This window comes from Drosophila subpulchrella, chromosome 3R (genome assembly GCF_014743375.2).
Source record: "Drosophila subpulchrella strain 33 F10 #4 breed RU33 chromosome 3R, RU_Dsub_v1.1 Primary Assembly, whole genome shotgun sequence".
NCBI lineage: Eukaryota > Metazoa > Arthropoda > Insecta > Diptera > Drosophilidae > Drosophila > Drosophila subpulchrella.
This window is the reverse complement of record NC_050609.1, coordinates 18824651-18835034: the sequence shown is the minus strand read 5'-3', so window position 1 is coordinate 18835034 and position 10384 is coordinate 18824651. Positions and strand designations below refer to the sequence as shown.

At 42.7% G+C, this 10384-nt stretch overlaps 1 protein-coding gene across 1 annotated transcript; it reads right to left on the bottom strand.

Moving 5' to 3' along the window:
- Positions 1 to 2850: 2850 nt before the first annotated feature.
- LOC119562885 (protein tailless) lies at positions 2851 to 4324 on the bottom strand. The gene is made up of 2 exons (XM_037876001.1): positions 4249 to 4324; positions 2851 to 4130 (listed from the first exon to the last, which is right to left on the bottom strand). Exons 1-2 carry the CDS (start codon positions 4322 to 4324, stop codon positions 2851 to 2853), a joined length of 1356 nt encoding a protein of 451 aa, XP_037731929.1.
- Positions 4325 to 10384: the final 6060 nt, after the last annotated feature.

Below are 10384 nucleotides of genomic sequence, written 5' to 3'. Positions count from 1 at the left end.
TTGTTTCGCTAGGTAATTGCGCCTGGATAAGGATAAGAGCGGGATGGCGAGAGGGAGGCTGGCAGGAGGGAGCGAGAGAGGTCCTGTGTGGGCTAAGCTTGCGAAACCCTTAACCTGTTAACCCACACCTGCCCTCGGGGACGAGACCGGGACAAACCGCTTACGCGAACTGCGCTAATCGGCCGACGGTCGCCTTCATTGAGCCCTTCTGCGGGGATTACTTAATCAACGAAAATCTATGAATTAAACGTGTTATACAAAATCCCACAGATTCCTGCTTACTTGTTCCGAATTTCCCCAGAATTTCGGGATCGACAGCCACTTGAGATCTGGCACAGATGAGCCAGTTCCCAGCCCCTTTCACCAGGTAAAGCTCGCGGATTTAAAGCAGTTCAAGTGAGGCACAAGTTAGTCCAAGTCTAGCAATGTAGTGCTAGTGCAGGTCGGCTTCCAGCTCCAGATGGATAAATTACAGTCTAATCTAAGAGGGGAAGCCTTTGTCAGTTCAGATTAATTCCAAAGAGATTGCTGACATAAGCTATGATAAAGCTGGAGACTGAAGAAAGTGTATATATGACTTTACAAGAGGTTTTTGATTTTAGGAAATTATTGATTTTAGTCAGATTAATTCCAAAGAGATCGCTGATATAAGCTATGATAAAGCTGGAGACTGAAGAAAATGTATATATGACTTTTCAAGAGGTTTTTGATTTTAAGAAATTATTACCGACCACATTTACTAGATTTTAGTTACAAATACCATTTCCTTGCTATTTATTTTCTATTACATATTAACTTCAAATGGATTCTAAATATTTTGAGTGTTATATCTTATATTTCGTTATTAAAATAATGTTTAAGCTGGATTTTTACTTGTTTTGATTTGTACTTTCGATATGTACTTAATAACCCATGTTAATCCCAAGAAGTAACCCCCCAAGTTAGTATCACACCCGATGACCAAAACGTCTCGAAGATGGCCTCCCTCTTTTAGGGACATTATAGAAATCAAGAAGTGAAAAAATGTGAAAATCCTTTGCTCTTCGGCGAGAGTGCAAAAACTACAAGAGAAAACTGCAAATTAAGACCCAAACAATGGGCGGCCAACAATGTGCAGAAAAACGTCACTGATGACAGAATGATGAGGATTAGGCCAACACACACACGGAATCCAGTGAAAGGACGAAGGGACCTGGGTGCTGTTCCTCTGCTCTTCGGTCTCGGTGTGTTCGTGTCCTGGTGCCTGAGTCTATTAAAAGTCTAAAGGCAGATAATAAAGGGCCATTAGGACTTAAAAGGGCTCAACAGCGCAGGGAAATAGAAATATCACAATTTGTTACCCCGGGTTCAACAGCATCCGCCGAGTGAGCCAGGGCAAGGGAACCCGAGTTCCGAAAGTCGAAATGGCAGCACCAACGAAGCATGCTTAATTCCCAATCCCAATCCCCGCAGGATGTTCTATGTGCCGTGGTTGGATTGGAACTGGGTTCTCGGTTAGGGTAGGTTTTTGCACATCCTCATCGCTATGGCTTGGCCATGGATATGGATGTGTGTCAGTGGACTACACTCATCTCTGTTTACTTTGGCCAACGCAATTCGAACAATTTGGCAACTGTTTGTTCAGTTGCCCTTGCCTGTGCCGGCGAAAACTCATTTTCCAACTCCGGGCTGGCTATTGTGAAAGGATTCAATTGTCCTTCCGGGAGAACGGTCCCCGATCCCCGATTCACCCGATCCAACGGTCCAAAGTCACAAAAGTGAATTTTTGCTTTTTAACTTTTCGAATTTTTCGGGGCGGGAGAGAGAAGATATCAAAACTGGAGCGACCATTGCAATCCTTCCTCCAGGTTCCCCGAAAATAATCCCGACTTTGGTCTGTTCATGCGGAAACACTATGCTAATTTTTCACCATTCCTGATTTCTTTTCTGCGATCTAATATTTCTTTGTTCCCGTATTTGCATAATTCATTTGTGATTAACTGGGCTGCCTGTGCGGTTGCTTTTGACGTCTCGAAGGATACGAAAAGCATCACCGAAATGGCCATAAAAAAGTATGATAATTCAGGGTGTAATCTCATGATTCCATGTTTGGCATAACACTTTCGGCTGGTTAAGATAATTGTAAACATATCAGAAGGTTGGGTAAATAATTAAGATATCTTTGTCGGTTTAGAGATACGAATTGGAAGACTGTGCACACAAAGTGCGGCTAAAGAAATCATTGTTACATTTTTTACACGATTAATAGAATTGCATATATTGAATGCGTTTTGTAAAATAAATATTTTTTATAATTCCAAAATCATGAAATTAAAATTTTTGCAATGCGTAAAGGCACAGGAATTTTGTTTTGGATTACAAAATATTTTTTGCAATAATTGAAAGCTTATAGTTGAAAAAAGATTTTCTTTCCAAATCCAAGCCAATTTCATCCCAATCCCAAAAGAAGACCATTGTATGTTCATTTTGAAAACCTTTAGGTTTATTTTGAATAAATTTTTCAAATCTTAAAGCTAGTGATATAGACTTAAAGCTAATATGTTTATGACTAAGCTACGATTGACGTATTTAACAGGCAAAGTTAAAACTTTTGCAAATGCAATTTGAAACACATCTGGATGGTCTGAGAGACTTTTAGCTAGGATAACTTCAAATTCGAATAGTGTAAGGTATTGAGGTGAGTTGGGGTACGTATTTTTAAGGCTCGACTCCTGGAGATGTGTAAGCGTTGTTCTCACTGATTGAATATTGTCCAAAGCGCTTCTTCCGAGATTATCACAGTTCCCAGCACTTGGAAGGCACTTCGAGTGCGGCGGCGTTTTAGTCTAGGCGATATGTAATACAGACCCATTAGATCTTGCGCTGACTGTACATGTCGGAGATGAGCCGCACGATGGTGATGTCGCCGATGGTCTTTCGGAAGAAGATCTCCTCGATGGTGAAGCTGGAGACCTTGTGCATCAGCTGGACCACTCCCAGGAGGGTCTGGAACCGCAGGGGCTGTGAGGGATGGGTCCTCTGGATGTAGTTGTGCAGCGCACTCCGGGCATCGTTGTGCATCGACGCCACCTTTCCCGATTCCAAGAGACCCTTGGACTCAGCGGAGGCCGAGGAGTTGGGACTGCCACTTCCGGTGAGAATGGAACTGTTGGCCAGATCCTCGGTAGAACTGGCCGACGGTGGTGACTTCCGGAAGAGGGAGATGGCCCTCAGGCACTCGTACTCGGTGCTGTCGATGTTCAGGTGGCACAGTTGGTTGAGGACATCCTGGAAGGCGTGCACCTCGCGGGTCACCATGCCCATGATCTCCCGGTTGGCGTTCTCCGACTCGTAGACGAACAGCAGCTGGGCAAAGTTCATGGGCATGAGGTACTGGGCCATGGCCAGGATGAAGAACTCCTTCCAGGACTCCTCGAGCAGCAGCAGTTGATCGGGCATGGGCAGTTCGGTGAAGGCCCTCACGCTCTTGATCCAGTTGACGTTCTTGAAGAGATGTTCGGCGGCGGTTTCCTTGATGTGCTCCGCTGCCATCAGAGGAGGAGTGGGGGGCAGAGCCCTGGTGGCCAGGGCATTCATGTAGGCAGCGGTGGGCGAGAAGAACCCGTGGTGACCCTGGTGATGCGGATGATGGGGCACTCGAGGCACGGATAAATCCAAGACAGCAGCCGCCGACGGAGGAGGTTGGAAGCCAGCCATGTGGCCAGGATGATGGGGTCTCTGGGGCAGACCAGGCATGGGCATGGGAACTCCAGGAAAACCAGTCAGCGCAGCCGTGTTCATCAGGATCTCGGCGGGTATCTGGGGCATCTCGCCGGCACCCATCATGGCATCCTTGTACATGGCCATGTGGCGACGCAAAGTGGAGTTCCTGGGTCCCCGCTCGTGCTGCACTGCATCCTTGTTCATGCCCACCTCGAAGCACTTCCTCAAGCGGCAGGCTCGGCACTGGTTCCTGTGGGTCTTGTCCACCACACAGAGACCCTGCTTCTGTGACTTGCACACGTATTGCCGGGATCGCCGAATGCTCCTCTTGAAGAATCCGGCACAGCCATCACAGGCATAGATGCCGTAGTGCTTGCCGGAACTGTGATCTCGGCAGACTTTGCAGGGCACATGGTATAATATGCGACCTGGAAAATAAGGTAGGGGAAAATTGTATAAGTAAAATGCTTTCTTGAGTTTACTTTTCTATAAGGAATGTGTAATTCCTGTTTTGATTTTTTTTGTATTTTTATAAGATATACTTACTTGATGCCGCTGGCGACAGGCGCACGCTGTTGTATTTCTGATCCATCATATCTGGCGATCCCTCCGACGACTGCATACCGATGTGGGGCGTAATTTTGACGATTTTTTAGAAACTTTTGCACAAATTTATGTTCACTTAGGCACTTGGCACTGTGCAGTAGAGAGTGTCTTTGGGTTTTAATGGGTTTGAGTTTGTGGATTTTTGATATATTCGATATATCCTTGGTTACTCCGATGTGGACTCGCTGAGATCACGATGGGTTGTGTTGTCTGCTGTGAGGACCGGCGGCGTTTTAATAGTCCTCGCCGGCCAAATCCATTCATCGAGCAGTCGATCACCCCTAGGTAGTGGAACTCTACTTCCATTGGTCGAAATTAGGGTTGCGCTGCTCTTCTAATGCCTCTCTCGCACATCCTCTCTCACTCGCCCCCGAAGAGAGTCCTTCGATCCTTCGGCAGGCTGCCATTGCGAAAAATTCATTGAGCAAGAACCACAGCAGCCGTCGCTCATTCTCATTCTGAACTCTTTGGGTTTTATGGCCTTTTTCCGCAGGACTCGCTACCTGCTCTCTCTGAAGTCCTTTCCTACCCTGTCTCTCTCTCGGGGCAGAGAATCTCTGCCTGTCCTGCGACAGTTGTTAATGAAGACAACATATCCTTCCATGGATATGGCCGAGCGTTTTATGGCGCTGCCATTATTGCCGCTTTGTGATTTGTGTGAAGTACCTGTGGGTTCGCCTCTAGTCCTCCGAAGCGAGTCCTTTTCGAGTGGCGATTGCAGCAGGGGTTGAATTATGCGCACTATTGATTGTTTTCCATTCAGTAATTAGGTTTTATGATGCAACGTTTTGGGGAACTATGAATTAAAAGAATATAAAGACTTTGATAGATATCAAATTGAATAAATTGATCTTAAGAAGGGGCTAGGAAAACGTTCTGTAGCTTAAGTCGTTGATCTTTTCAAATCTTGCATTTGATTTTGTATGTACCATTTATGTTTTATTTAAAAACATTTATAGATTTGAAAGTTACTATTGACTTTATTTATAAAATAAATATTTCATGCCACAGTAATTAAACATTTAAAGTTTGATATTTTTTATTAATTGGTTAGTTTAGACAATTTTTAGAAAATAAGACAAATTAATAATTATCACAATTAAAACTCAGTTATTAGCTTAACATACAATTTGTAATTATTTTGTTTTTAATAACTGGTAAGTTTATAATTTGGTTTAATCAAAAAAGATTAAAGCCAAGACATTACGAAATATCATTGGATCTGGAAGTGTGTTGCTACATTTGTAATGCTTGCTCCAAAATATTACCAATGAGTCGTTATAAAATGTGGCTAGATTCCTAACTAAAACGTCTTCCAGATATTATTTTTTAAAGACACTATGATATGAGAACAGTAATAACTTAATTATTACTCAATCGTATTATCCTATGAACAAATATCTAGATATAATCCTATACGGCTAACAAAAATGTATTTACTCCCTATGCCTTGTTAACATAATAAATTGATAATATGCTTGAAAATAAAAATCAACTTTCGTGATGGAACTTTTAAAAATCTAAAATTCAATATTACCACCCCGTCCTATCTTTAATGGGGTGAACCTTACCATCAGTTAATAATAATATAAAACATATTATTTCAAAACCATCCGAAATCGAACCTAAAATGGGAGCTAGCCGGACAGAGGACAGTAGCTCCCTCGGCTAAGCCAGATTAGGGGTTGCCTTTTGAGAGCCTTCGGGATTCAGGACTCAAGTGGCCAGTGCCTCTAATCTCCGCGGTCCTGCCAGGTCCCGCCGAAGGACCCACCGATTCCTCGACTTAAGCTTGCCGCTTAAGAAGATTACGGATTTGCGATCGCAGGAGTAGGAGTGCTGCTGCCTGGAAAAGGCACGCTGATCGGGATGCTGCTAGATCAAGCTTTTCTCTCTCCAGGATCAGCGAGTTCGAGAGAAAGACATTGTGCCGAGAGGTCCTAGCATCAGCCGATGCTACTTAATAATGTTAAGCAAGATCCTGTAAGTCTGGTGCGATTACGCACCAACGCCTGAGGCCATCTGATCCTGATCCAGGACCTCGAACGTGGGAACAGTCCTCTCCGCGAGCTCGGAACTCAGAAACTCAGAAGGGCGGAGATGCAAATGCAATTCATTTGATATATGATAGACACTTGAAAAGAGCAATTATATTTCGATTCGTATTACGGATGCGTAACTTGATCAATAAAATGCTTGACATGATATCAACAGTCGCCGGGGGTTGCAAAGGTTATATGTATGGGTTCTAATTGGACTAGTCCACCCCTCTGAATGATGATGCTTTTGTAGGGGGTGGTTAATTGGAACTCAGGTGGGCTGCATGGGAATTCGCTTGCGTGTGCTGCTATTCCGATCATTAGCCGGACTTTCGAAGGGGGAGGATGCTCTACTAAACCAGATGACGATGACATGTCAATTTTTTGACATTCCCTTGACCATTCATCGAGTTTAGGGGAAACTTAATTGTGGGAACTCATGAATATTCAGATGAGGAGGCTGCATCTATTGGATCTTCCCACGTTTTTAAAATTTTTCAGAATTTGAAAGTTCATAGTTGAACATTTTGCAGGCATCTTTTTAATTGTCCAAAAGCTGTTATAAATTGGAATAGGACAATTTTTGGTATCATTTATTTTCAGTCCTAATATAAATATTTTTTTATACCATGACCATTATTTAAGAACTATATTTACTTATATATTTTAAATAGAATAATCAAATATATTTATCATTTTAAGAAATATACAGTATGACTGTAAACGATTGGTCCTTAGAGATAACTTATGCTCGAGATTGTGGCCATAAAAAATTTGGCCATTCATCTAGTTCGATCTACGGAATATACGACTTTAGGAAGTTCGAGTGATGTAGTAATTTCCCCTTTGCTTTCATTGAGATCTACTATCAGCTCCCGTACTTAATGAACTCGGGACGCCGGCGAGTCGCTAATCCGGGGGATTAGCCCTAAATCCACCACAAGAATTGAAACAGCAGTCATTGGCAGGTCAGGAAATGGCGGTATATAGCCCATACCTAAGCCAGGTAACCACCCATGCACAACCCACTGGCCATTCAAGGCCGTCAGATGAATAAAATTTATAAAAAATTCCCCGAAAATTTGCGACTTTTTAGCGAAGTTCGTTGAGGACGCAAAAGGAAAGGGGTTTTAAGGAGGTTACGCGTCACGATTTAGGTAGCGATTATTCTTCTTAATGACGAGTTAGCACCTTTTTGTCTTCGAAGAATGCAGGTAGCTACTGTTCGGGTTGGCTTCGATTTTTATGCCACTTTCGCTGCGTTTTTGTGAAAGAAAGGGTTAAGACGCCACACGGCTAATGGCACTTCGGAGTTCGAACGAAGGGAAAGGGTTAAATAGCTGGGAAATTCACTTCATTTGCATGCTGGAGTTGGAAAATTCCCGCAGTTATATTTTATGGCCCAAAAGTTGCCGCCGACGCTCCGAAATTCATTGAGCAGTGAAACTCTTTGAGGGATGACAGACCCTAAATATTTTCCATGGTTATTTCCACAGTTATTTTACCGCTGACCCTGCGCTTTGGTCATTATGAATCGCGCCAGACTTTTGATGGGAAAGACCCGAAATGTCATTAGGTGAGTGTTTTGTTCCAGTTTTATGGCATGTCGCTATCTGGTGCACCGAATATGTTGGTCGAGTTTTACACATGTCTGCTGAAATGCTTGATTCATCTGGAGTTGATAGTTGTAACGCGTTTCATCTTGGAAAAATACTCGCCTTCTTTAAATCCCGATACTACTTCAAAGATCCCTCTCAAGTCCTTAAGACTTTTGGTGCCCATGATTATACTTAATAAAATGATCTACGGATTTGTAAAGCCTAGGATCAGGATTATTTTAAATCAGAACATGGATCAATTAAGACTCTTAAACTCATGGCTGACTTCTAAATTCTGTTTAAGTTTTAGAAAAACCATATAAAATTAAGTAAATAAAAAATGAAATATTAAAAGAGTTATTGTCATATTATTTCCGAAGCTGCGATATTGAAAATAAACCATTTTTTGGCGGGCTTAACTCTTTCCCAAAATGTAACCGAATCCCAGTATCACAACTAGCAATTATCCTTTTTGGCGCCATGAAGACAAACAATCAAACGTCTTTTGGCGCTCAGAATATGCAAATTCACCCAGAAATCCAGTGCGGAAATGGAATCCTTTGACGACAACTTCCGCCGGAGCGACGGAGACAGCAAAGTTCATAAAAGCAAAAAGCATGTCAAACCCAAACTGAAAAGTGCAAACAGACAGGGGAGCGGGAAGATAACTCCGAATATCCCTTTTCCCGGGAACGAGATCCACAGGAAGCGACTCGCAAATCACGTCAAACTGAAGTGCAAATGGAACCCCAAGAGTCCTGACGAGCAGGAAGTGGGCTATTAGACCCTAAAGAGGACAAACGGCCTAGGAAAAGCGCAATAATTACATACACGGTCGGCAAATTGAATCAGACGAACAGGGGACACAGATAAGCAATCTGATCTTGAGAAATCAGGCGAACAATCCCAAACATGAAATTAAAGTGCTCGAATATCTCTCGGTAGAAATTGCGCAAGTCGGCAGAGGAGATGCAGGCAGAAAGTTGAGCAACTTTTGTCGGGTTTTGACAACCAGGTTGAGATCCTTGGGATTGGGACTACTGGGACTGGAGGTTCCCAGACCTGCACGTGCAAAATCAAATCTTCCAGATAGGTTTCAAATTCGTGGCTGCCACGGAAACGCGGCCAGGACAATGGGACACACCTCCAAGATTTGGACCACTACTGCAGGCCGATATCCGATGCCAGATTCAGACTCTGATTCTCCGCCAACTTCTCCGATTTCAGGCTGTTGAATGCCCCCGGCCGGATTATTTATGCAACAGGAGAGCGAGAGGAAACAAGTGATGAAGTCGCTGCTTCCATTTCCAATTCAGTTTTGATTGTTGTGTCCTGCACAAGGAGAAAATTGCACAGGTATTGGCAAACCATATATTAGTTATTAAGATTCTTAAAGTTTTTTAACACAACCTCTGGTAAAAAATAAATATTTAATATCGCAATGTGCCTTTAGCAAAATAAAATAAAATTATATAATTTAAGCTATTTCTTTGAAATATTTTACATTTTTCTGCGTGTATTAGTTATACCTTGCATAAGTGCCAGTACCTTAGTTTTGAGTCTCAGTTTGAGGACCTTTTGTGGTCCTCGCAACGAGAGGAGCCTCTTTGTTTCGCGCTCAACATTTGCCAGCCAACATAACTTAAGGACTTTTTGTTTGCCTTTTTTACAATTGAATCCCAGCTCGCTGCTGTTAAGTAGGATGTCCTGTTCGGCGCTGGCCTTTTGTTTTTCAGCAGATATTGAGGGCCCAAAACCAGGCCACGTCTCGTTTGCATCTTTAAGCCCCGAAGATTATGTCATACGCAGATTATTTGGAGATATGAGTAGTCTGGTATCTGCGTTACATTTCTCACGCCCGACCAAACTGTTGGCAAAAGTTTCCGATTTCTTTCCCCGATATACTGAGAAATTTTACACATTTCCTGCAAAAATCTACGGGCAATATGTGTTTATTTTTTCACTTTCCCGACAGCAGATAGACCATCTTCGAGGTCTTACCGAATTTGTCCCACTTTTCCGGCTAAAAGTGTTTACAGATCTCCGGAGATAGTTGCATTACAAGCGGTAACTCTCTTTGATTAGATTAGACGGTCTTAAAGAGGCTTTGCTTTCACAATTATCTGAATAAACAGGAAAGGCTAAGATCAAGGAATTTATTTAAATATTCTTACTACGTTTTAGTGATTAAAATATATTTATTTGGCTTATCAAGGTATTTATTTAATATTCTTACTAAGTTTTAATCATTAAAATATAAATTAAATAATTAATTAATCCGTGTGCCGGCTGGCCGTCCGTCTGTAGAGGGGGTGAAGCTGGCTGGCAGAACGTCTGTAGCAGGAGGTCGGTTGACCGTAGTTGTAGCTGGTAATATCAGCCGCTGTGTGTGTTGTAGTTGGCCGGTTGGCCTGCGTCATCAACAGTAAATATATGACG

Excerpts from the sequence above, each read along its gene's own strand:
- LOC119562885 (XM_037876001.1), bottom strand. The coding sequence starts at position 4,324 with ATGCAGTCGTCGGAGGGATCGCCAGATATGATGGATCAGAAATACAAC. Across the intron at positions 4,131-4,248 it reads CCTGTCGCCAGCGGCATCAA|GTCGCATATTATACCATGTG; the intron begins GTAAGTATATCT and ends CTTATTTTCCAG.